The sequence below is a fragment of the Callithrix jacchus genome, chromosome 16 (genome assembly GCF_049354715.1).
Source record: "Callithrix jacchus isolate 240 chromosome 16, calJac240_pri, whole genome shotgun sequence".
Taxonomy (NCBI): domain Eukaryota; kingdom Metazoa; phylum Chordata; class Mammalia; order Primates; family Cebidae; genus Callithrix; species Callithrix jacchus.
The window spans coordinates 36238806-36266804 of NC_133517.1; the positions used below are offsets into that span (position 1 = coordinate 36238806).

Genomic DNA, 27999 nt, shown 5'->3' on the forward strand with positions numbered 1-27999 from the left:
CAACAGACAATAGATGTCCTCCACACTGCTCGACCGGATCTCACCAACGTCCCCCTGCAGAACCCTGAGGAGGTACTGTATATAGATGGCAGCAGTTTCATGGTCGATGGAGTCAGGTATGCCAGGGCAGCTGTGGTCACTCAAGAGTGGGTTATTTGGGCTCAGGCTCTTCAACACAAAACCTCAGCCCAAAAGGCAGAACTCATAGCTCTGATAAAGGCCTTGGACTGGGCGGAGGAAAAAACTGTCAACATCTATACTGATAGCCGATATGCCTTTGCTATGGCCCATGTACACGGAGCCATTTATAAAGAAAGAGGGCTGCTTACCCGGGGGGAAAAGTCATCAAAAACAAAGAGGAAATCCTAGCCCTACTAGAGGCTATATGGAAGCACAAGGCAGTGGCATGAATACATTGCAAAGGACACCAAAAAGGAGATACACCAGAGGCAAGGGGAAATAGGGCAGCTGACCTGCAAGCCAGACAGGCAGCCTTGGGGCCAGTAAAACCTCTGACTCTTCTTGTGACTCTGCTGTCCGCAACCCTGCCCCCTACCCCTATGTACTCACCTGATGAAAAAAACTTTGCTAAAGAACAGGGGGGATGACAAGATTCCACAGGATGGTGGACTCTACCGGACACGAGAACTGTGCTCCCCAAGGCTCTAGGGCGGACTCTAGTTAAGGATACACACAAGGCCACGCACATAGGACAAACAAAACTCACTGAGCTACTGAGGGCCAGATACTACATTCCACATTTACATGAAATTGTTAGGGTAACTACTACTCAATGTGATGTGTGTACCAGGGTAAATCCAGGAGGCAGTAGGTCTAGTCAGGCAGGAATAAGACTTAGGGGCACTAGCCTAGGGGAACACTGGGAGGTAGATTTTACTGAAATAAAGCCCCCAGCATGCGGCTATAAATACCTCCTGGTGTTTGTAGACACTTTCTCTGGGTGGGTCAAGGCTTTTCCTACTAGGTCAGAAACTGCACTGGTAGTAACAAAAAGACTGTTACAGGACCTGGATCCTCGGTTTGGCTTGCCCCTGACACTGGGATCAAATAATGGCCCTGTATTCACAGCACAGGTTTCTCAGGGCCTGGCCAAAGCCCTGGGCATATCCTGGAAACCATATTGTGCCTATTGCCCCCAGAGTTCAGGGCAGGTTGAAGGGATGAACTGGACAATAAAAGAGACTTCAACAAAATTCATTCTAGAGACTGGTGAAAACTGGGTCAAACTGCTTCCTTTTGTTCTCCTCCATACCCGATGTACTCCCTATAAGAAAGGCTTCACTCCTTATGAAATTATGTTTGGAAGGCCCCCTCCCTTACTCCCCAAATTTGTGGACACTATATACTCCTTAAGTCCATAACCATACACTCCTTAAGTCCTTGCAGGCATTCTAGTCTGTTCAGTCCCAGGTGCACCCGCTCATCAGGGGAGTTCAACCTACCCCAGTGGACCACACTGACCAGCCGCTACACCCCTTCCAGCCTGGGGACAAAGTCCTGGTAAAGAGATTCACTGCCTCCAGCCTAACTCCTCACTGGAAAGGACCCTACATTGTGATCCTGGTCACCCCCACAGCCATCAAGGTGGATGGACTGACTGCCTGGATTCACCACTCACATGTCAAGACTGCCCCCCACCCAATGCACAATGGAAGGTGGCCTCATCTTCAACAGACCCCTTAAAGCTAAGACTTTTGCGCTCCTCACAGTAACCTTCCTTGTCCCCCTGATTTCTGGTGTAGCCCCTCAGGGAGGACCCCCCCCCTTGACTCTCACCTATTACTGGTGGGTCCTTACTGAAAGATCCACTGGAGGGTATGTTAGTTCCTTAATTGGAAAGGGATCCAAAAAGAGGAAAACTATTAAAGGTTTAATACATGTTAAAAGAACAGGGGGGATCTTGAACGATCCAAGATGACTGATCACTAACATCTCAGGATTGCAGCTCCCAGTGAAAGCGCAGAGAACGAGAGGAAGCCACACTTTCAGACAAATTTTTGTCCCTCACAGAGCAGAAGATTCCCAGTGGAGGAGCTGCACAGGTCGCCAGCGCGACTCTTTTGGCCGGCGCAGCAGTTTTGCTGGCACCTCAGCGCAGCAGCTCTTGGTGCAGAGTAAACGGGACCAGTTCCCCTTCTGGCCGACGTTTGGAGCTCCAGGAAGGCAGAGTCACCTATTACGAACTCAAGAAAGCCAGACTGGAGATTCCTGGGCAGAAAAGCACCATCAGTCTTAACGCCGCTGTTTTGGCCAGCACAGTGGGTTGCTCATATTTCAGCCCTGGGAATTAACAACTTGGACGTCCACTCAGAGACCTAATTTGAAAGTTGGTAATTCTAAAGATGACAGGTGGATAGATTTACAATGATGGGAAGAAACCAGCGTAAAAAGGCTGAGAATACTCAAAATCAGAATGCCTCTCCCTCTAAGGAGGATCACAGTTCCTCATCAACAAGGGAACAAGGCTTGATGGAGAATGAGTGCATGCCATTAACAGAAGCAGGCTTCAGAAGATGGATAATAAGAAACTTCTGTGAGTTAAAAAAACATGTTGTAGCCCGATGTAAAGAAACTAAGAACTTTGCAAAAAGGTTTGATGAAATCCTAATGAGAATAGACAATTTAGAGAGGAATATAAGTGAATTAATGGAACTGAAGAATACAATATGGGAATGCTGAGAAGTATGCACAGGTTTAAACACTCGAATTGATTAAGAAGAAGAAAGGATATCAGAGGTTGAAGACCAACTTAATGAAATAAAACAAGAAGACAAGATTAGAGGAAAAAAAAATAAAAAGGAATGAACAAAGTCTCCAAGAAATGTGGGACTATGTGAAAAGACCTAATCTACATTTGATAGGTGTACCTGAATGCCACGGAGAGAATGAATCCAAGCTGGAAAATATTCTTCAGGATATTATTCAGGAAAATTTTCCTAACTTAGCAAAGCAGGACAATATTCAACCCCAGGTAATACAGAGAACACCACAAAGATATTCCTCAAGAAAAGCAACCCCAAGGCACATAGTCGTTAGATTCACCAGGGTTGAAACGAAGGAGAAAATACTAAGGGCAGCCAGAGAGAAAGGTCAGGTTACCCACAAAGGCAAGCCTATCAGACTTACAGCAGATCTCTCAGCAGAAACTCCACAAGCCAGAAGAGAGTGGGGGCCAATATTCAACATCCTTAAAGAACAGAACTTTCAGCCCAGAATTTCATATCCAGCCAAACTAAGCTTCACAACTGAAGGAAAAATAAAATCTTTTTTTAATAAAATACAAGCAAGTATTCAGAGATTTTATTACCACCAGGCCTGCTTTACAAGAGCTTCTGAAAGAAGCATTACACATAGAAAGAAACAACCAGTATGAGCCTTTCTAAAAATATACCAAAGAGTAAAGAGCATCCACATAAAGAAGAATTTACATCAATGAAAGGATAAAACAGCCAGTTAACATCAAATGGCAGTAATCCTAAATTTAAATCGACTAAATCCCCCAATCAAAAGATACAGCCAAAACCCAATGGTACACTACATCCAGACCCATTTCACATGCAAAGATACACAAAGACTCAAAACAAAGGGGTGGTGAAAGATTTACCAACCAAATGGAGAGCAAAAATAAATAAATAAATAAAAAGCAGGAGTTGCAATTCTCGCATCTGATAACATAGATTTTAAAGCAACAAAGATATAGTGGTAAAAAGATCAATGCAACAATAAGAGCTAATGATCCTAACACCCAGATACATAGAGACTTAGACTCCATGAGGAATAAAATTAATAAGGATATCCAGGACTTGAACTCAGATCCAGAACCAGTAAACTTAATAAATATTTATAGAGCTCTCCACTTTAAATACACAAAATATACATTCTTGTCAATACCACATCACACCTACTCATAGGTTTAATTGAAATATTGATTGGCCAGTATTAATACCCATTTTTTAGAATAAAGCAACATTTCCATTCTCTCTCCCTCTTTTTCTTCCTCTTTCTTCCTCTCCTTCACTCCTTTTTTTTTCTTTCCTTCTCTAAAAAAAAATTTAAAAAAAAAAAAAAGAAGAACGGGGGGAATGTGCTATAGCGGGCCTAGAGTTAGAACCAGAGCAACGCCATTTTATACAAGACAAAAACTGTTTTCCAAAAATAAGTTGTAACAGCTGACCCCCTCTCCTCGCACTAACTGCTGTTCTTGGCTTCTGTAAATAAAACCTGCTAGCTTGCTCTAAAATGACCAGCCTTTGCTTATCAGTAGTTACCAGAATTACTTCTGCTTATCAGCAAGTATTGAAAAGATGCTTGCCCTGCATCCCCTCATCCTATACCAAGGATGTGGTTTTTCAGCTTAAATACCCTGCTCCCCCTGAGTTCGGGGCCACAGGTTGGAGAGACATGAGTCCTCCGTGGTCGCCGGCAATAAAGACCCTACAATTTGGCATACTTTTGTCTTAGTGATTATTTCAATCTCGCATCCAATACTTCAAGTTGACACCTTTGTTTGGTGGAAAATATCCCCTAATTGCTTCATAAGAAATGGTGCCTGGCCAAGTGTGGTGGCTCATGCCTGTAATCCCAGCACTTTAGGAAGCCAAGGTGGGCAGATCACAAGTTCAGGTGTTGGAGACAAGCCTGGCCAATATGGTCTCTACTAAAAATACAAAAATTAGCCAGGTGTGGTGGCAGGCACCTATAGTCCCAGCTACTCAGGAGGCTGAGACAGAATTTCTTTAACCTGGGAGGCAGAGGTTGCAGTGAGCCAAGATCATGCCATTGCACTGCACCCTGGGTGACAGAGCAAGACTTCATCTCAAAATAAAAAATAAAAAATAAAGAAATGGTGCATAATGAAAGGTAAAATTCTTGAAAGATTTCATGAATAAACATCTACCTTACTTTGTTGATGGTTTTATGAAATACAGATTCATAGATTGCCAATTGTTTTGAAAGATTTGTTCCATTGTGTTCTATCTCCCAGAGTCACTAGTGAAAAATCCAATGTTTTCTTGATTATTTGCATACGGCTTGGTTTTTCTCTCTGGGAGTTTTTAGACACTTGTCCTTGCTTCCCGTATTGTGAAACTTCATAATGCCACGGTTTTGTTTTGGCTTTTATTAGCATTATAATGAGCTCTTGGTCTGTTCTATCAAGCTGGACACATATGTCCCAATTCTGACAATTTTTCTTAAATTCTTCCATTGATAATTTTTCTGATTTGTTCTCTTTCTGGAATTGTTATTTTACAAACAGTAGACCTCTTGGACTGACCCTCTAGTTTCCTTATTTCTTATATTTCACCTCTTTGTGGAGATTTCTTTACACTTTTATATCTAAACCTTCCTCAGAGAATGTAATTTTTGCAATTATAATTTCTAAGACCTCTTTTGTGTGCTTTGAATATTATTTATAAAGCATTCCATCCTTAATTCATAAATGCCATATCTTCTCTTACATTTCTGAAGGTACTGAAAACTTTCTTTTGAAAGTTTTTGTCTGCTCTCTGGATTATTTGTTTGTTCCAAGTTTCTTTTCTTGTGTTTGATTTGTCCTTTTGGTTGACTTCACACATTTTAGAAGGAGGAACTACAAGGCTGACTGGAATCTCTGCATGTGTGTGTCAGGGATTGCCAACTTGCAGTCTTCACTATATAGTGGCATGGCTGGGCCTGTTCTTCAGGGTACCCTGACTATTGGCATTGTTAAGTCTTTTCTCTGGGATTAATTAGATCCCTCAAAGAAGCATACCCCAACTGGGCGGGTGGGTGGGAGGGGCAGGGAGTTCATTGTTAGTACTCTGGGAGTACAATATATGAAGGGGATTTCACATCTCACTCTTCAACGTGGAGACCTTCATTTTGTGTCTCCTTTGTTAGTATTGTACCCTATCATTTGTGCCAGGTATACATCTGCTCACCTTCTCCAGAGAGCTTATCTCTGGGGTTCTTCACTATATAGGAGCCATCACTATATAACACTGGGTGGAGCTTCCAACAATAAATCAGCCCTACTTTTGCCCTCATTTTCAGTTCCCCATGGTACAGCCAAGTCTGGAGCTTTTCTGAGGTTTTGTGATACCAAATATATCACATGTTGGCTTCTTACATTGCCTGCTTCAGTTTCAGCTTTCTCAGAGCTTTTAAATCAACTTCCACTAGATTCACCTTCTCTCCAGGTTCCAAGTTTCTGTCCCTTTGGCTCTTCTTCTATTCTTATTTTTGCAGATTAATGCCCCGTTTTGTCTAGGTACTTTTAATTTCATTTTTTGAAGAGTTTAGAGAGAGAGAGCAAAAGAATCATATGCACTTTTAATGTCATTTTTTAAAGGGTTTAGGGAGAGAGCAAAAGAAATCATGTATGTTTATTCTTCAATCTTTAACTAAATCTTCCTATGAATTTTTCTATGGTATTAAAAAAAAATCCAAGTTTTTGGACGGCCATGGTGACTCACACCTGTAATTCCAGCAATTTGGGAGGCTGAGGCAGACAGATTATCTGAGGTCAGGAGTTCCAGACCAACTTGGCCAACATGGTGAAACCCTGTCTCTACTAAAAATACAAAAATTAGCTGGGTGTGGTGGCAGGTGCTGTAATTCTTGCTACTTGGGAGGTTGAGGTAGGAGCATAACTTGAATCTGGGAGGTGGAGGTTGCAGTGAGCACTCTAGCCTTGGGAACAGAGTGAGACTCTGTTTAAAAAAAAAAAAAATCCAAGATTTTAGCAGATTTGGTGGTCGGGGAGTAGATGATTGGAGCAATCCTTCTGTATGTTCAAGCTAAGGAAATGTAAGCTGTCTAAACTTTTATAACCACCTGTATGTGAAATTAAAGCTCTTCCTTCTATAACAGACAACTGTCAAAAGGAGAAAAATGACTTTCAAGTCAAGAAGGATTTAATTATGTCCCTGAGTGTAGAAGAACTTTGGAAAATAGAGGAAACTTGCAGATTCCATTATAAAAAGGCAATCCACATATAATGAAAACTGTGTTCCCAGAAATTTAGTTTGTGAGGAAGAGAGATTTATGTAAGAGAACAGGGGACCTCTAGGAGGAAACTTCCATATGATATGATTATTATTGTTTTCATTAGCTATTAGGTACTTTCTGAAGACATGGAATTAATATAATTCACATTTAGTCACTTTGTCAGGGCAGATACAAAGACTGTTGCAGAATGCTATCTGAAAATTTCACCTCTGTGGCATTCCAGCTGTACACATCTCTCTCAAATAACCAATTTCACATGAATAGACACAGACATTTTGCCCAACATGGCATGTCTAACCCATTACTGCAGGATGAATGATACTCTGTAATTCTCCCCTGGGGCTGTTGGATGGAATAGATGACTTCCCTAAATTTGCTGTATTCCAAGAAGTCTTTATATTCCTAGGTTTCACAGATATTAAATCCCAAAGTAATATTGATGCTGAAGGAAAAGCAAATTATCACAACTCTGGAGATTTTAATGATATCTGCATGTTGCAACTCTTTTGTTTTGTTTTGGTATGGAGTTTTGTTCTTGTTGCCTAGGCTGGAATGCAGTGGCACCATCTCAGCTCACTGCAACCTCCACTTCCTGGGTTCAAGCAATTCTCCTGCCTCAGCCTTCTGAGTAGGTGGGATTACAGGCACTTGCCACCATGCCTGGCTAATTTTTTGTATTTTCTGTAGAAACAGGGTTTCATCATGTTGGTCAGGCTGGTCTCGAACTCTTGACCTCAACTGATCCACCCTTCACAGCCTTCCAAAGTGTAGAGATTACAGTCATGAGCCACCGCGCCTGGCTTGCAGGTTGCAACTGTTCACTGTGAAAGGCATCATAAAATCTTCCTATATGACGTAAAAAACTGATGAATTGGCTGTATGCAGTAGCTCACACCTGTAATCCCAGCACTTTGGGAGGCCAAGGTGGGTGGATCACCTGAGGTCAGGAGTTCGAGACCAGCCTGCCCAATATGGTGAAACCCCGTTTCCATTAAAAATACAAAAATTAGCTGGGTATGGTGGTGGGTGCATACAGTCCCAGCTACTCTGGAGGCTGAGACAGGAGAATTGCTTGAACCCAGGAGGCGGAAGTTGTAGCAAACTGAGATCGTGCAACTGCACTGCAGCCTGGGTGACAGAGTAAGACTTCGTCTTAAAACAAACAAAAAACTGATCAATTTTTGGATACACTGATTTGACCCATCCTCACTGAGCCTGTTCTTATTCCTCAAATCTGTACCACATACTATTGTTAGATGAATTTTTCTTGAATATTGTTTTCATTATGTTCTTTTGTTTACAACTGCCAATGACATTTTCTGACAGAATTAAATCTGAATGCATCTGTCTAGCTTTTAAGATCTTTCTGAACCCCAGATGCTTGTTAGACTGCTCTCCTCACTGTCCTACATCCTCACCAACTGCTCCTCTGTAGCTCTTTTCACCTAGAATTCCTTTCATTCATTCACTTCATATGTTTACCATGCAGCTGTAGTAAATAGAGGGGATTTATGCAAAGTCTCTGCTATCTAAAAACTCGATGTCTAATGGGGGAGATAAACAAGGAAGGGGCTGAGATAAGTAGATATAAATTCTACTATGAGAATACATGTAGTGAAGTGGGAAGTATAAATGAGCAGTGAAGGCTTCCCAGAGAAAGTACTGTCTAATCAATGACCAGACAGACAGGAGAAGTGAGCCAGATAGAGAGGGGTAACACGAGGTGGGTAAGACAGATCCCTTTAGAGAGAATCTCATTCTGCCATTCAAATTCATCCTAAAGGTCTAATTCAAGTCTTATCTTCTGATCAGGCTTTTTCAGTGGTCTCTTGATTGACCTCATAGGAAATGTATAGTTTTCCTTTCTATCTTTTCGCTGGTAAACGTCCCAGGGCTCTCCTCACTTTTGGTGGCCAGCTGATAATAGTGTTTGGAGAGGAGGAGACACAGCCCCGTTAGGTTTGGGCCTAATTCACATGTTAAGTCTGGTTCATCAGATGTTATGGGCATAAATCCATAGTGGCACCTTTTTTTCTTTTCTTTTTTTTTTTTTTTTTTTTTGAGACAAAGTTTCACTCTTATTTCTCAGGTTGGAGTGCAATGGCACCATCTCGGCTCACCGCAACCTCTGCCCCCAGGGTTCAAGTAATTTGCCTCAGTCTCTGGAGTAGCTGAGATTACAGGCATGCACGACCACACCTGGCTAATTTTGTATTTTTTAGTAGAGACAGGGTTTCTTGATGTTGGTCAGGCTAGACTCGAACTCCTGACCTCAGCTGATGCTTCCACCTCAGCCTCTTAAAGTCCTGGGATTACAGGCGTGAGCCACCGGGCCCAGTCTGATACCTTATTTTCCATTTGGTTGTTTATGCATTTCTTTAGAAACCTTTCAGAGGGAGGATCCCAGATTTGGGGTGGGATTTGGTCATTCCTGGGTGCCTTAGTCAAATGCCATACAACAGCACCCCTTAAACTGCAGTCAGACGTGTAACATTTCCGCTTATTTCAAGCTGTTTTTGAGTGAGAAATCCAGAAGTAAAAGGTTCGTTAATCCTCTAGTGTCTTCTCCTTTCCTTAAAGTCTGTATTGTCATGCTCCTTCTCATTAAGCACAGCTGCTAGGCAGCTGCTGGAAGCAGCCACAAGAATTCAGGGCTAGCCTGTGGCCTAACACAAAGAACAGCTGTTCATTAAACATTCACTGCACGGTGGTAAACGCAGAGCACAAGTTTTCAGGGGATGACAGCAGAAAAAAACAAAAGTGCAGGTGAAGAAGGGGATCAGAGTATTTTTTCAAGCCTCTTCTCAGGTGGCAGATGACTGATTCTAAAAAGGGAGTTCCCATTTTACTTCCAGAAAGTCTAAACAAAAGAAACAACACAGGATGCCTCATTTTTCTCATTAGGAACATTAAATCAATTTCATTATGCTTCAGGACATTCAGTTATCCTCTGCTCAAAGCTAAAAATATCAGTTTGCTTTTCTAAAGTGAATTGTTATACTTTGCCATTTGATATGGAATCACCCAATGCAGTGAAAACAGGAAGTTTATGTTGTAAAGAATGCTTCACAGATCCATTGAAGAGTACTTCCCTGTGTTTATCAGCTGCATGGGCTCATTAGATCCTGGAATTACAGGCTTTTTTGTTAGAATTTGGTGGTGCTCACTCATTTTGACATTGTAAACATGGTTGAAAATTCCAGTATTTTGGAGATGTCCTAATAATTATGTATCAGTTAATTTGTTCAGAAAAACCGGTCCTACAGGGTAGTCTATTATTAGCCTGTTCTGAAAACTTACTATTTGCTTCTCTCTAATTTAAGATGTAAAAGTTAAATAAAGCATATCTATAAGTTTAAAGTAACACATCAGCCAAAATATGCCCCAGGAGCAGGAGTTTTGCAAGCTTCTCTAGTTTGCACGGTATAAGCAATGACAACTCAGAAAAATAATTATTGGCTGGGATTACCTTGATGTCTTCCTTAAACATTTTTAGTATCGGTCTCTCTTAAGCATCAGTGCTTTTATTTATATAGCTATTGCAATATGACCACTTATTTTCTCAGTGATACCTATGGTGGCCTTGAATTTTGAAATAATTCCCATCATTCACTTTTCTCCATTTCCTGAAATAATTAGGCTTACTGAATTCTCAGGTCTCCCCAGTGAATCCAGGTTCATGTAGTCTGTAAGGATCTTTCCCATCCTTTCCACATTTTCAAACTATAATAAATTAACAATGAAGCGGCTGAGATAAGTAGATGTAAATAGAGGGCACTGTGGAAATACATGGTAGTGAAGTGGAGGTATGAATGAGCAGTGAAAGCTTCCCAGAGAAATACTATCCAATCAGTGAGTGACCAGGCAACCAAGGAGAAGTATGATGAGAGGTGGGGAACAGAAGGTGGGTGAGACAGATCCCACTAAAGAGATTCTCATTTGGCCATTCTAATTCAAACTAAAGGTCCGATTCAAGTCTTGTCTTCCCATAAGGCTTTTGCACTGGTCTCTTGATTTTGCAAGGCAAGCTTAAATACAGAAAATCCACAAAATTGACTTTCTCATCCTTCCATCCCTCTATCCATATTTAATCTTTTACTATTCTGAAAACCACTGGCAATGTATTTCCGCTTCTCTATGGTATTTATTATCACTTTGTTCCTTGCAGCATAGTTTTTGTGTTCATGTCTTTGTTATATAACAGACATAGGCCTCCTTAAGGATTCAAATTATGTTAAATTATCTTTATATTATTCACACTCTTTTAAAGCCTTCTCCATAAACTGAATTTTCAATTAAAATTTGTTGACTAGTCCAGACTTGGTGGCTCACACCTATAATCCCAGCACTTTGGGAGGCAGAGGCAGGTGGATCACCTGAGGTTGGGAATTCAAGACCAGCCTGGCCAACACAGTGAAACTCTGTATCTACTAAAAAATACAATAAAGTAGCTGGGCCTGGTGGCCTACACCTGTAATCCCAGCTAATCGGGAGGCCGAGGCACAAGAATCACTTGAACCGGGGAGGCAGAGTTTACAGTGAGCCAAGAACATGCCACTGCACTCCAGTCTGGGTGACAGAGTGAGACTCCATCTCTAAATAAATAAAGTTGACTAAATGACTGACAGTAAAAGAAAAAAAATGGAATGATCCTTTTAGAGGCAAATAATAAGGCAAGCAACCAGTGGAGGTCACTGTCATTCTTTTAAAATATACCAATTCTCAATTTTACTTTTTAGTAATATAAGTGCAATGCCTCTCAATCGTTTTTTCATGAACATAGAGTCACTAAACAGACATCAGATGAAAACATTTAAGTTGCCTTTCTTGACGTGTTTGCTCCTCAGTAGTTTCCATAGCACATTCCAGTGAATTCTGGAGAGACTGCAGCTGATTCAGGGTCTCCTTCAATAAAAATCGAGTTACAAATTGTTCCAAATTGGAGGCTTCTTGGTAGTCCTAAGGGTGACAAAACAAATGCAATTAGAAGTATGGTAGAAAAAAAAATACCCAGGAATGTCTTTTTTACCATGTACCCATCAATCCTCGATTGATCCTAGAGAGGAAGGGTGAAGAGAGGAGAAAAGATCTGTTGAGCCCTGGAGGCTACAGCATAGCTCTCATTCACCCACCAGGAGATGAATAAAAAAGCTGCAGAAGTGACTGGAATATCTCACCTCCCATTGTCCGTGCCTCAAGATTAAGAAAAAGAACAAAGCCAGCAGACTGCAAAACAGACATCTGTAGAAAAGAAAAAATAAATATCTGGGGATAAAAAAAGATCAGAACGTGACTGACTCAGGTTTGTTCTATGTTTCATTTGAATGCTGACCATGCCATCATATATTTTCTCTATAACCAACAAAGTGCAGCCACGTTTCAGCAATCGGCTTAATCACTCTTGATGTATTTATTATGCTTGATCCATATTATGCTGAAGACAAAGAAAATTATGTGTAGTTATTTAAAATTCAGAAAGTGTTAGGCTTGGAATATTTAAATAGTTTACTAAATCTGCTTATGTCTCTCCCTCAGCAACTTTACCTGAGGCTCATTGACAACTAACTTCTAGGACAACACCTGAGCCACAAAAGCAGCATTCACTGAATCAGCCTCCAGGTCTGCACAGAGGTCACTGCACACTTAGTAAGTGCACTTGCCAAGCTTACTCAAGGTAGATGGGTGAGCTGTGAATGGTGCCACCTGCTGTGCTTATCTTTTAAAGTCTCAGGGAAAATCAACAAAGAAAACCAGGTTAGTGTGAAATAACATGATGACAGGGCCACTCTTTCAGGTCATGTGACCAGCTGGTAACCTCTGATTTTCTAGAGTCTTGAGTGGGATGGTATATTCAAGTTCAGCCAAGGAAAAAATTTGTCTCTGTCCCTAAACAAAAATTTTTTGTGACTGAAAATACAAAACACCAAAGGACTGAGGGTGATAATACCACGAATCATGATGTTCTAAAGAAGATTATGCCATAGTTATAAATCCAAACAAATAAGAGTTAGGTATCTAACCTTCCTGGTTCTCAGCTTTCCCACTTGTAAGTCACTAAGCAACTCTGGTGTACATTCCAACTCAAAAATATTCTGTGCTTCTATCAACTCTAATTTAGGAAGTATTGGACTATGGCCTCCTGATATAATTTACTTTGGATGTTTTTCTAATAGAAGAATAAGTTAATAGCATAGAAAACCTCATTTCCTTCTCAATTTGAAATAGTAAAAGGTTTCAATCATCAGCCTCTTTTAAAGCCCATTCATTACAGGTGAATTAATACTGAGTGTCAACTTGATTGGATTGAAGGATGCACAGTATTGTCCCTGGGTGTGTCTGTGAGGGTGCTGCCAAAGGAGATTAACAGTTGAGTCAGTGGACTATGAGAGACAGACCCACCCTCAATCTGGGTGGGCATCACCTAATCAGCTGCCAGCATGGCTAGAACAAAGCAGGCGGAAGAAGATGGAAGAGCAGACTTGCTGCATCTTTTGGCCTTCATCTTTCTCCTGTGCTGGATGCTTCCTGACCTTCAACATCAGACTCCAAGTTCTTCAGCTTTTGGACTCTTGGACTTAAACCAAGAGTTTGCCAGGGGCCGTGGGGCATTTGGCCACAGACTGAAGGCTGGATTGTTGGCTTCCCTACTTTTGAGGTTTTGGGACTCAGACTAATCCACCACTGGCTTCCTTGCTCCTCAACTTGCAGACGGCCTATGTGGGACTTTACTGAGTGATCATGTGGTGTGAATTGATTCTCCTTAATAAACTCCCTGCATGTAAATATCTATCCTATTAGTTCTGTCCCTCTAGAGAACCCTGACTAATACATCTATCATATGAAATAGTCCTATTTAAAAATTAAAAATTGCAATGTCTTCAAACTCCATTTAAGAAACTAACCATAAAACAAAACATTACATGTTTATAATAATCCGAAGAATTTTGGGTGAGTTAAATAAAGCTAAAAGTATTCCAAATATTTAATTTGATTTCATAGCTTGCTCTTTATTGGTTTAAAAGAAAACTTCAAAAATTCTCTCTGAATGAGTTTTTAAAATTGAGGAAGGCTTTTCTTTGAGGTTCAAAGAAAATTTGATGATAGAAAAAAAGGTGTGTTTGAGTCTTTTCCCAGTTATTTCTGTATTGCCAGTGCATATTTTAGAAATAAAATTTATTAAAATTAAGACAAAATATAATTGCAAAGTCAAGGATTATGCCAATTATTTTTGCATCTCAGTGTATATTAATTTGATTTATAACTAATGTAAATCAAATGATAAAAAGTTTTATACTTATTTGTAGACCACATTAAAAAATGAAGGAGTCATACATTTACTGAACAATAAAGCATAATATTGGCCTTATTCTTTTCTCATTTAAATGTTAAATATTTGTCATGTCAGTATTATAGAAAAGAGATTTTAAAATTATAGTTAGCCATTTTAAACGCTTCAGTCATTGCAATTAGGTTTCAGCTTCTTTGACAGAAAGGTCACATCTTTTATTTCTGTGTCCCTTATGGTAGAGCAGATGTTCGTTCATACCTGATTGTTTTGCAGGTACACTCCTAACTAAGAATTTATTGCATTTGTTATTGTTATCTTACATATAAATATTTTTATGTTTTTAAAGTTAGATAATTAAGAAAAGTTAAAGTCAGACAACTGGCCACTCCATTATTGTTCCAACACAGCAAATCAGAAAGTAATTATTAGGCTGACCTCTTACCTCACTCTGATAAAAGTTTGCTAACCTTACTAGTGACTCTGTAGATAACATTTAAAAGTGGCAGAACCCAGTTGGTTGATACCTTGACATTGAGAGGGGTGGTGAGTGGGTTTATGGTTTGGGAGATTACATTTTTTGAGTCAATTATGAAGGTTTGCTGTTTTACACTACCCCTCAGTGGTAGGAAGAAAAAAATAACTTGTTTTTTAATATTCCTACTTATCCTTCCTCTCAGTTTGTAGCACTGTCTCTGTATAGACGTTCCTCTCCTTGAACCACCACTTCTTTACAGGATTAGGAATGCATCTTTCCCCTTTATGTATTTCTGTGACATTTCTTCCCTACCTAGGATACAGAATTTTTCACTGTGATATTGTGATCTGTTGTTCACTTATCTATCTTCCCCATCTTAGGCTAACTCTTTAAGCATAGGGATTATGTCTTATTCATCCCTGCCTCCAGAGTACTCAGAACTCAGAACAAAGCTGCCCCATAAATGCTTAATGAATGTCTGAGAAACCGGGTCCCACATGGAGAGTCAGGCACCGGAGGAAGTGTCCAAAATCTGAGAAGTGGTCTTGCCACTGGCCAATCACCAGCTGCCTCCCTATGCATCCAGCACTTGCTGGTTGTAGATGCTGCCACCCAGCTTGCCCAGTCATGTGGGCTCTGCAATAAAGAGAAATACAGCTTTGTTCTGAACAGACTGTTTGTCCTCATTTTATTTCCTGGACCATTTGTTAGTCTCCTTCCCTTCCCTTATTCTGGATCTCAAGGTTTTGGACTGCAGACCCAGGTGGCACAGATCCAAACTTCCCTTTTCTCAGATATGCAGCAGATGTTCCTTTGGAAGGCAGTGGCAAAAGAAGCAGATGGAAAATTAAATAGATAACAAGCTGGAAAATGTCAAAGCCTGGCCCTTTTAATTCTCAACAAATGTGTTGGTTGTGAAGGTACAAAAAGGGATATTTTGCATTCCTAATTCCAAAAAGACTGGTATGTTGGCATAAGGCATGTATTCCTTTAAGCAAAACCTGTATCTGAGAGACTAGCAAAAAGAACTCCTACTGACATAATAAAATAGTTTAAAAATGTGCAGATTATACTCAATATTCAGATTCTGCTTTTTTTTTTTTCAAACACAGTTTAATCCTCCATGTCTATCAGAAAGGATATGGGCAAATAAAATCTAATGTTATACTTTTCAGATCCTAATAATGTTAATTCGTGTCTTGATAATTGTTAGTTACACAAATCATCAAGCGGAAATTGTGAACAAAGTAGCATTAATACTTCCAATTTTGTCTGTGGATAGCCACAGTGTAAACATTTCAATCTACATGTTTCCTTTGGTGGAGCTGGAACAGGGCTAGCATTCATTTAAGTAAAAATCCTAGCATTGAAAGCACAGTGTTTTGAATCACGTTTCTTAGAGGACTGTCTGTGCATCTTAATTATCAGATAATTTCTCAGGTAAGCAAGCTCTGCCTATCAGGTTGATGGAATTATCTGAGTTAATTAGAAAAAGCAGAGCATCAGTCTTCCCTGTTTGTATCTGCCCTATTGAAAATCAATCAAGTCAATGACATTAGGATCAGTGTATTCTTGTTTATGAGGTCAGGTAACAATTACATTTAGCAGGGGGTACTGCTTCTGACTGTCTTTTGGATTAACTCCCTCCAGCTCTCACCGTTTTTGTGTGAGACATCTGAGCCGGCTTCTATAACAGGAAAAAAATAAGTTTACAAAAATAAGGTTGTCTTTTGCTCTTTTTCTACTCTACCCACAATTATTACTTTTTAAAATACTAACTAGTTATACACATTATTTATGTCCCATTTCTTTTAAATATTCTTAGGCTTTTATTTTAAATTGCACATTTGTTTTTTCAAACTGGGAGACCATTATGTCAAATTTAAGCCTTAAAAAATAGAAAAATAAAGAACTGGCTCTTAATTGTCCTAATAGTGGACAGAAGCTAATTCTGGCTAGTCTTTGTAAACATTAGATGGCAAAACAAGAAATTATAATTATTTCAGACTACAGATTCTCAAGGATTAAGGGAATGATAAGATTCTCAGCTTAGTGAAAATTTTAGTTTTGGATTAAATATTATTAAATGACCAATAAATTGAAATAACTTCTGAGCCCTATCTTAACCACTTATTCTGTAGTTTGAAATAAGAAAATACTTTACAGATGAGTTTATTATGACCTTAACATCGACAAACTCCATGATATAGGGTTCATTTTAAAGACATCAAGAACTTATTTTGTGTAGGATTCTTTCCTCTGGCTCCTCCTATTGCTCTGCCTCATACCAGAAGACCCTAACAAGAACATAAGACTACTCGGATGTCTTTGCCTAAAGGACAATCCCGTTCTGCTGGGGAAGTAATCATCTTCAAACAATTGGAATTTTAGAAACATGCACATGGGTATGAGGATGGGGACATCTAGAGAGTCAGACAAAATCTGAGATTACTGCATGAGGACCCAGGTCACATTCATAGGTGTCTAATAACATAATGTGGTGGTGAAGAAGCTGGCTCTGAAGACAGTCACACTTAAGTGCTGATCTGTAGTTGTGCCACTTGACAGCTGTGTGAACTCTGGAAAGTATTTAACCTTTCTAAATCCCTATTTCCCTAACTGTGGATAAGAATAATTCCCATAAGTTTGTTATGAGTATTAAAATTAAACACAGCATGCAGCACACACAGTAGGGTACATAGCTTATAACTTTTGATCATTGATCACTATTGCTATTAATCCATTGGAGAAAGGATATTGTAAAGTGTAATGGACAGATCATTGGCTCAAACTTCACAAGACATGTATTTGTCTGCCATGATAATAGTTCACCTCGGAATTACTGCTAGGATAAATGTGCAGCTAGTGTTTGGCATTTAGTAGGCTCTTCACAAATATTACTTTTCCTGAGTTATTTTTCACATATATTTTCTACTGCATATTTGCTACCTTAATTATTCAAAAATGTACACCTTTTATATACATAATTGTTACCAGTTGAAGCTGTGACCCATGGAATTTGGTGTTTGAAGAGCATCAAGTTTAATATATAGAGTTCAAGTGCAAAATTTCTCAAAAAGTTCTTCTATTCTTGACTTGTTTCTCCTCAAGGATACTAAATTAGATACAATTTATAAATCTAAACAGTACTTCTTGCATTCCTCTCTGTCTCCTCTGAATTCCATGAGCCATATCCTCCTATATAACATTGTTTTCTAGAATCTTTCCAAAATTCTTTCTTAGTCTTTGATTGTACCCTTCTTTCTTCCTTTCTCTCCTATATCTTTATATGTATATTGATTAAGATTTTTTCCTTTCTCTTCAAATTTGTATGAGTCTGGTTTTACTCATCTAGGCCCAGATCTTGTTCTGTGTCACAGATGTGTAGAAACCAGAAAATAATAACAGGAGGATTTGGGGAAGATGGCCATGTTGATGGCATAGTTTATGAAACCCGTGGAATCTTCACATAGAAACAGACTGAATGACTAGGAAAAAGTGACAACAAAAAGCTCCAATAGACAACAAATGCAACAAAACTAGATGACAAGGTGTCATCATCAGCCTACAGTTGCACGTGTGTAAGGACAAAATCACTGACAGCCACAAGAGCTGCACTGCATGGTGTTGCTTGACGTGTAGGCAGAAACAAAGGAAAGTAACAGATCATGAGACAAACCTGAGAACAAGAGAACTCCAAAGTAGCCAACAAATGTTCACTAGAATAACAATGGCTAATTTGAGAAGAGCAGCTGAAACTGGCAGGCGTTTCATCCAAAAGTGGTTAAGTACAAAAATGAGAGAACACAAAATTCCTGGTAAGGCCTAAAGGAACTGGAACTGTGTAACCTCTGTGAACTCTTAAAATCAGTCACTCCAAAGGCTATGTCAGGAGGGACCTACACTGAGGAATTAGCTAGGAGTGACTCAAAATTGAGAGGGATGGTCACAGAGAGAAGAAATAAAACGGGAGATTCAGATAAAAAGTTGGGGAGAGAAACAGAGCCAGAAATCACTGGAAGCAAGCTACCTTATTTTTTCAGTACTATAAGACAAAACATTTAAGAGGAAGTTCAGTGAAGTTAGAAAAACAATTTTGAGCCCAACCTCCTTTGAAAACATTCAGAAAAATTGAATTTTTAAAAGCATCAAAAATTATTAAGGTCAAATTCTATACAATGTTATAATAAGAAAAAGAAAAATAAGAAGCAGAATAACATCCCTGTAGACAATGAAAGCATACCAGAAAGACAAGACCACAAAACCAGTCCAAGTTAACCAAGTATTTAAAAATAAGCTAGATGATAAGAAAAAAAAATTCAAGAAATCAACAAAAACATAAATCAGAGTTAGATTAACTCAGAAATGAAGTGATAGGATACAGAAAAAAATTAGTAATCGAAGAAAAAATATTATTTTAGAAATTAAGTCAAAATTAGAAGAAACATAGAAACAAGCATGGCCGGGCATGGTGGCTCATGCCTGTAATTCCAGCACTTTGGAAGGCCGAGGCGGATCACAGGGTAAGGAATTTGAGACCAGTCTGGTCAACATAGTGAAACCCATCTTTACTAAATATACAAAAAATTAGCTCTGTGTGCTGGTACATGCCTGTAATCCCAGCTACTCGGTAAGCTGAGCAGGAGAATCGTGTGAACCCAAGAGGAGGAGGTTGCAGTGAGCCGAGATTGTGCTGCTGCACTCAGCCTATGCAACAAAGTGAGAGTCTGTCTCAAAAAAAATAAAAACAAAAAAAGAAAAAAAGAAAAAATAAACATTACATGTAATACCTTAGTAAGAGAAGATGAAAGGAAAGAAAGCTTTTAAAATCAAAAATAATGAAAACAAAAGGGATTTGCAAGGAAGTGATAAATATTGAATATACAAAAAATATACAATATACTGTAATAGAATTTCTAAAGTATAGAAACTAACAAAGGAAAATAACACTAAAACTATTATACAAGAATGTTTTCCCAAAATAAAATGATTTGATATTAAATACTGGAAGTATGCCATATATATGAGAATATCGACTCAGAACAAACACATCAAGACATATTTTAGTAAAATTGCTGGACTTTAAAAAACAAAGCAAGAATTCTTTATGCATGGAGACATATAGAGCAAATGACTTATGGCGTAAAAAACAAAACAAAACGAAATGTAGATTACCACGAGGCTTTCCAAAACCAAGAGTTTTATTCCAGAAAAAGTATAGTAACATATTTTAACATATTTAAAATACAGCCAAGAATTTTGTATCAGGATTTATTGATTTTTAAGTATAAAGGGTCCCCCAAAATTGTGAACATGCTAGAACTCAGGTAATATTGTTCTCATGAGCCCTTCCTCAGGAATCTTAGAAAATTAGCTGCAGACAATCAAAACAAGCAGGGAGACTTCAACTTCCTAGGCCAGTCCAGGGTTTTTTGTTTTTTTTTTGTTTTTTTGGTAGGGGCCCAGACAGTAAATGTTTTAGACTTTGTGAACAAGAGGTTACATGAAAGTAGCCATAGATAATACTGAATTAGTTGGACTATGTTCATAGACCATATAAAATATATAACTGGCAGAATTTGGCCAGTGGCCAGAATTTGCTGGTCCCTGTTTGTCACTGAGTATCAAAGCCTGCCAACCTAAAAAACCAAAAAAACAAAAACCAAATAACTACAAAACAACAACAACCACAACAATAACAAAAAAGAGAGACAAACAAATAATATGTGATTCTTGACGGGAGAACACACTATCCACTATAATTTTGCCAAATTAGCCTCTGGATTTAGCTGACAATTTACCGGATAAACTGTAAAAATATACAGATAAAAGGAATTGCAAAATAGCCTACAAATTAAAAGAGATATAACAGAGAGAAAATGAGTTCAATTTAACTACCCTTTCTGGGGATAAAAATCTGTGTAATGAAACCATAATAAAACACAAGGAAGTGACTACTAGAAGGATCTGTTGGTTGTAGTTATTTTTAGGGAAGGAGGAATCATAACTAGGACAGAGCGTGTGGAAGGACTTCTGGGGTAACTGGCAGGTCTGGGTTCTCAAATCTTGGTGATGGCTTCAAGAGTGTTTACCTTATGATCATGAAGTTCTACATTTGATTTGTCTGGCTTTCCTTTTTGTTTGGTTTCACAATAAAAAGGTTAAGATATGTATAGGAACCAGTCTAATAGAAATATACTATCTTCATATGTTTGAGGAGCTGTGGCGTAGACAGATAGGGGCTGTAAAATACTCTTTGGCAGGCAGTAGGAAATCTGTAAACACTTCCAAATTAGTAATTTTTGTCACCTCTTATATGCCATCTTCTCAACAGTAGCATGCATGTCTCTGGAAGTGTAACATAGAACCAAATGTTACATTTTTAAGTATGGAGAACATAGAAATAAGTTCATACATAAATTGGATTCAATTTATGTTTGTTGATATTGATGACAAAGTATCACCAAAATTTCTTCCCTATAAATACACTGCTTTCCACCTTACTGCTCACACACTTTTCTTTGAATATCATTTTTAAGCTTGTGGAATAGACATAACACAAAGTTAACATAAATGATACTCAAAGAATAATACTCATTTGTAATGTGACTACTCCTAAACAGTATATGTGTCAGATGGTTAGTTCTATTTTAACCACAGTTCTATAATATGTTGAGTTAATAGGCCTAAGTTACTAAATTTGTCAGAGACAAATACGTTTTTTAAAATATCACATATGATCTCTCTGCTGTCAAAGGCAAATTATCCTTGCTTTTGATTTAAACAAATTTTGTGACACAAGAATAATTGAGCATTAAAATATTGTGAGCATTTCTAAACAGCATTGTGTATGGAAAATAGTAGATAATTAATAAATATGTGAACACTGACACATTTCCGAACTCAATTTGCCCTTGTGGCTCCCTATGAATAGAATACCAAAATATTCCAGTAACTTTTTATTCAGGAAAAAATAACATTTGGGAATAGATAACTTGCTCAGAATAATAAACAGGTAAGAAATTTTTTCCAGTGGGACTTAAAAAACAAAATACTATATTTCTTCAAATATAAAGTGCCATTAATTGTAAGATGCACCACTATTTTGGTATTTTATATATCACAAGGAAATACAAATATCACCAATTAACTTTTATGCAACATCAATTTCTAGATATATCCCAATTCCATAGCTGTCAAAAAGAGGAAACATGTGTATCCTAGAATTACTGAAATATATTGTGTTTTTTATTACATTTTAATATGACCCATGACTGAAAGCAAGGGATATGGGTAATCTGTCTATGCCTATAACTTTATTGTGTTCTATATCCCACATTTGGAGGTCAGGAATGAAAAACAGCACTGACCATTTGTCATACATGTTCAAGAAAATGACTGTGTAATATAAGAGACTGGCTATACCCTGAAATCATAGCCTGGGCTTGCCTTTCTTATCACTGAGTTTGTGTCAAGTGATTTTAGTTTAGTTAGCTTCTGAGTCTCTAGATACCCTGGCATTTTAGGGGTATCCAGAGATTCAGAAGCTAACTAAAATCTTAATGGTAATCCAGAAGAACAAGTCAAGAGTTCATAGGAGAAGGGACTCAGTGGTATTAGCTAGCTAAAATAGTACAGCCCACCAATTCTACTAATTAGTAGAATTAATTCTCTCTTTCTCTCTCTCTCTCTCTCTCTCTCACACACACACACACACACTAACAAATTGGGTGGATTACAATAAATAAAGACCTTTTTTTGGGTGGATTACAAGAAGTAAAGACCATTTTCATTATTAAAAAATATATGGGTTATGGGAAATTAGCCAAGCAAGGTGGCACGTGCCTGTGGTCCCAGCTTCTCAGGAAGCTGAGGTGGGATGATTGCTTGAGTCTAGAAGGTGGAGGCTCCACTGAGCCACGTTTGCATCACTGCATTCCAGCCAGGGCAAGAGTGAGAAGCCATAATATATATACATACATATATATATATATATATATATATACACACACACACACACACATATATATATACACATATATATACACACATATATATATACATACATATATATATATATATTTAATGTGTAAAGAAAAAGTGGATTATAAAAATCTACCTGCATACTCCTTTCTAAATAAGGTTTCTAGATGACTATACAGGCTACTTAAAATTAGTTCTGAAATCTTATTGCTAAATTGGAAGGCAATATTTACATTAAAGAAAATTCCTGGAAGTTCCACTTTTGGCATTAGGATTAGTTAACTATCCTAAAATATTCCTTCCATAGAACACATTGTAAAAGGCAAAGTGTGGCAAACATTATTTGAATGTACAGCAAAGCTTCTAGGAACATAAGAGAAAACCAAGAATGGCAACAATGAACAAGAGACAGAGAAATAGACCGATTAGCAATCTTGCATTGAAGGCCTTGCTCTCCTGCAGGCATTTTCTTTAACTAGAAATTCTTAAGTTCCATATTTTAACAACTTTTGGGATGAGTCAAGGCAGGGTGTTGAAGTTGGAACACTCAAAGGACCACACTTTTACTAAAAGAGAGCTGGAAAAACAAAACTCTATGCATGAACAAAGGAAGATGACAAATTAGTTTTCTCAGTCTTAACTCTGGGTACAAAAGTCTCTCCTGAAAACTTTAAACTAAAGTTCAGTCCACTCAACATTCTGAGATTCAAATTCCTATAACTGCATATTCAGGGAAGCCCAAGACTGAGAGATGAACTCACCTCAGTTCTGTATCAGTAGTATCTTGAGGTATCTGGCATAAACAAAAACATACTCTCAGTAAAGAAATACATCACATTCCCTATGATTTACTCAGCCAAGTATAAACTAATAGTAGAAAGAATGCCAATCCATCCACACACAATCATATCACACAAAGAAAAAGTATCATGAAAAAGAGTCGCCATAAACATGCTTCAAATGTTCAAAGAAATAAAAAGGGTAATCGGAAACATGAGAAAGGAGTGAGAGACTATAGCAAGAGACGAAGCAGATTTCAAAAAAGGCAGTAAGAACTTCCAAACAATAAACACCCAATGGATAGGTTAAATAGAAGATTAGATACAAATGAAGAATAATTAGGAACTAGAATATAAATCTGAAGTAATTATCCAAATTGAAGCAGAGAGATAAACAATATGAAATAGAAGTGACAGAGGAGAGAACAAGAGTATCTAACTTATATATAAGGAGTTCTAAGAGATGAACAAAGAGAACAGAAAAGAGACAATTGCTGATAATTTTGCAGTATTAAACAGAGGTGTGACTCTTCAGAGTCAGGAATCACAGCAGATGCCCAGCAGCACAAATAAGATCAGCACCCAGATGCAATATAGTAAAACCTTAGAGAATTAGAGAACAATTAATCTACAATTTTTTTTTCTCTCCTTTCTTGAAATCCATAGCTGAAACAGTATGCATGAATCCTTGTTCCAACTCCCTATGAACCTGTGCAGTTTTGCTCTTCTGTCTTCCACTGGGCATTTAAACTCTAGGGTACAAGTGCTAAATACTCCGCATGGACCCCTTGAACCACTGTACTAACTTGGCTTAAGATAAGTCACAATTGCCCAACATTGCCCATTACAACTCTCTGCAAACAGGAGTTTCAGTAATTCTTCATAGGAGGTTATATTGGACTTTTCCCTGCTTCTTTTTAAATTCCTGTTCCAGTATTTTGCCAAATCATTTGCTATTATGTATTCTAATTTTTCCTTACTGATTTATACGATTTGTTTAAATTTTTTTTTTTTTTTGAGACGCAGTTTCGCTCTTGTTACCCAGGCTGCAGTGCAATGGCCCGATCTCGGCTCACTGCAACCTCCGCCTCCTGGGTTCAGGCAATTCTCCTGCCTCAGCCTCCTGAGTAGCTGGGATTACAGGCACGCGCCACCATGCCCAGCTAATTTTTTTTATTTTTAGTAGAGATGGGGTTTCACCATGTTGACCAGGATGGTCTCGATCTTTTGACCTCGTGATCCACCCACCTCCGCCTCCCAAAGTGATGGGATTACAGGCGTGAGTCACTGCACTTGGCCTGTTTAAATGTTTTTAACACCAGCCCTTGGTAGTTGAGTTTTGCAAATTCACTTGGTTTGTTTGTTTCAATTTCTAAGTGCTGTCTTTTGATGTACAACTTAATAAAGTGAAAGTTATGCCATACTGTGTTCTAAAGGTGTAGTTTATGTTTTGCATCTTGTTCAAGAAATCCTTCTTTACTCACGTCATTAAACTATTTTCTTATATAATGAAACTCTTAAGTCTTTACTCTTCACATGTAACTTCTAAACTCGGATTGATTTTTGTGTATGGATTTAGAATTTAACTCTTTTGTTTTCATATAGATATTTTCCCGGCACCATTTATTGAACAGTCCAGTAATTTTTTGGCACTGATATGTCATGTCAGCTCTATCACAAGATTTCTATACATTTTTGCCAGATCCATCATGAGTTAGGTTTCTATACATGTTCTAATTTTGTTGGTTTATACATATACAATCTTTTTTATTATTTGCTTTGTCTGCTGTCTTATTAATTCTTACAGAAATTTGATTAGAGGTATATTGGACCTCCCCACTCAATCTTCTAGGTCTCTTAACCTCTTTTATATTTTCTAGATCTTTGTCTCTAAGTCACATTCTGTGTGGTATTTTCAGTTGTGTCTTCTAGTTCACTAATTCTCTTTTCTATTCTATTTAATCTACTGTAAAACTGGTTTCCTGATGTTTTCATTTCAATTACTGTATTTTTTAAATGCTTAGCAAATGTCTTTGATACTTTCTCAAATTTGTTTTTTTTTTATATCTTGCTCATTTCTCCTATTTTTAATCCCACATGTATTTATACAAATACATTAACATACTTACTATTTAGCTGACATATTCAATATATAAAGTCTTTGAATACTGTCTAAAGCGTGTTTTGAGATTTTTTTTCTTTCAGTACATATTCCTTGCAGGATTAATCTGTGGAAATTATTTCAGATCTAGATTAAGAGAGAATTTGATTTTGCTCTTCTCCAGTGTCTGGAGGTACCATCATCTTGAAATGATTTTAAATTAAATTTTTGGCTTGAGGCTTTCCTCTCCACCCAGAAAGTATGGATTTGGCCTGCACATTTACATGAGGGCTAACTTGTAGTTATAAATTCTCAGGGCAGATTTCTTTCCCCCTTTCTTTATTTGGTGTCCTGGATCACTAGGGGTAACTTACTTTTTGAGGAAAAGTAATGGATTTTGGTTCCAAGTTTCTGCAGAAAGTTGTTAACAGAATCCTTACCTTGGGTGGTGGTGGCTATGTCCTGGATCACTAGGGGTAACTTTCTTTTTGAGGAAAAGTAATGGATTTTGTTTCCAAGTTTCTGCAGAAAGTTGTTAACAGAATCCTCACCAGGGTGCTGGTGGCTATGCTCTCTCTGGCCCCAGCACTGAAAGTCTTCGAAATTAAATGTAAGGTCAGTGAGTTAAAGCCACTCCCTGCACTGCTTCTTTGTTTGTGTTCCCTCTTTCACTTAGATGTTGGCCTCTGAGGAGTCTTTGCTTTCTTGCCAAGCATTGGATACATTTCAGAAATGTAAATATATGTTCTATCCATTATTTTTCATGTGTTGCAGCAACAGAATTGTTGAAAAACTTTCTTCCCCCATAAACAGAAGTTGCTAAGTATTTTCTTTTAAGCCTCCCAAACTTGGCATAAGAGATAAATTATCCTGCCTAAGGTCAGATAGCTAACAGGTAAGTTTTGACTTTTTGTTCATGAGTAAGTAATCATTGGTACATAGATAAAAATTAACAAATTAAAAAAACAACTGGTTTTTGTAACTACCTTAAAACTCTACTGACTTTTATCATAACAAACCTATAATTACAGACTAAAGTGGTTAAAAAGATAGGTGACACTTTTTTTTTCTGTAAAGCTATATGAACATTTTAAATTAAAAATATAAATAACTTTCACATTTGAAGTGACAATGTTATAAATTAGAAAATACTAATTGGCAACATAAAATATTTTTTTTAATTGTTCTAAAATGGGTGGTGGTTGTACAACAATACATTTACTAAAAATTATTTAATGTATACTTAACACTGGTTAATTTTATGGTATATAAATTATAACTCAATAAAGCTATTGAAATATCTATAATACATTGTTTCTTTAAACCAACTATATGTACATTTTAAATCACTTATTTGCACATAAAAATACATGCATCTTTTCATATCTATTGTATTCATATACGATACAGTTTTTAATGGCCAAATAGTATATTTTATTATATTTATAATTTATTCATTAATCCCATACTGTTGAATATAAACTAAAGATAGTTGTCTAATTTTTCTTAATATAACCATGTACATGACAAATATTCCTTGTATACATACTAAATTGTTTCCTAGGTAATGTTCTAGAAATGAAATTACTAAGTAGAACAATACCTGAATTGAAATGTGAGACATGTTTTCTCATATTTGCCCTCCTACAGCTAGTACTAATTTAAAGTCCCGTTATCATGTTTAAGAGTCTTCATTTTCCTGTGTATTTGAACAATGGGGCATTATTATTTTGAACAGTTTTTAATTGAAAGACATATATTTTTATCATCAATTTAATTTATATTTATTATAAACTTGAACATTTATAGACTATAAACTGTAAAATGTGTGTACATGTACATAATATATATATTTCATGTGTGTTATACACACATGAAGAAAGACAGAGAGCCCCTTCGCATTAGTAAGCACAACATAATTCAACTGACTCCTTTTCTATATATGTAACTTAATGTTTCTTTGTTTCTTTGTTTTTTGAGATGGAATCTCACTCTGTTACCAAGGCTGGAGTGCAGTGGCAGTGGATCTCAGCTCACTGCAACTTCTGCCTCCTGGGTTCAAGCAATTCTCCTGCCTCAGCCCCCTGAATAGCTGGGGCTATAGGCATGTGCCATTGTGCTTGGCTAATTTTTGTATTTTCAGTAGAGGCGAGGTTTCACCCTGTTGGCCAGGCTGATCTTGAACTCCTGACTTCAAGTGATCCTCATGCCTTGGTCTCCTGAAATGCTAGGATTACAGGCACGAACCACCACATCCAGCCAGTAGTGATGTTTCAAAAATACAGGCTTTTCTTATTCTTGAGGAAGCATAAAATATGTGGATTAGTACCTATATTATTTATATAATATTCCTTTGTAAATA

General features: G+C 37.7%; 1 protein-coding gene across 1 annotated transcript in view; it reads right to left on the reverse strand.

Annotated features, from left to right (window-relative positions):
- The window catches only part of NECAB1 (N-terminal EF-hand calcium binding protein 1), a 166544-nt gene that overhangs the window by 37073 nt on the left and 101472 nt on the right, over positions 1 to 27999 (reverse strand). The window contains exon 6 of the mRNA XM_002759058.7: positions 11834 to 11970. Within this exon, the coding sequence (XP_002759104.1) occupies positions 11834 to 11970 (137 nt within the window). The remainder of the gene's footprint in view (positions 1 to 11833; positions 11971 to 27999) is intronic.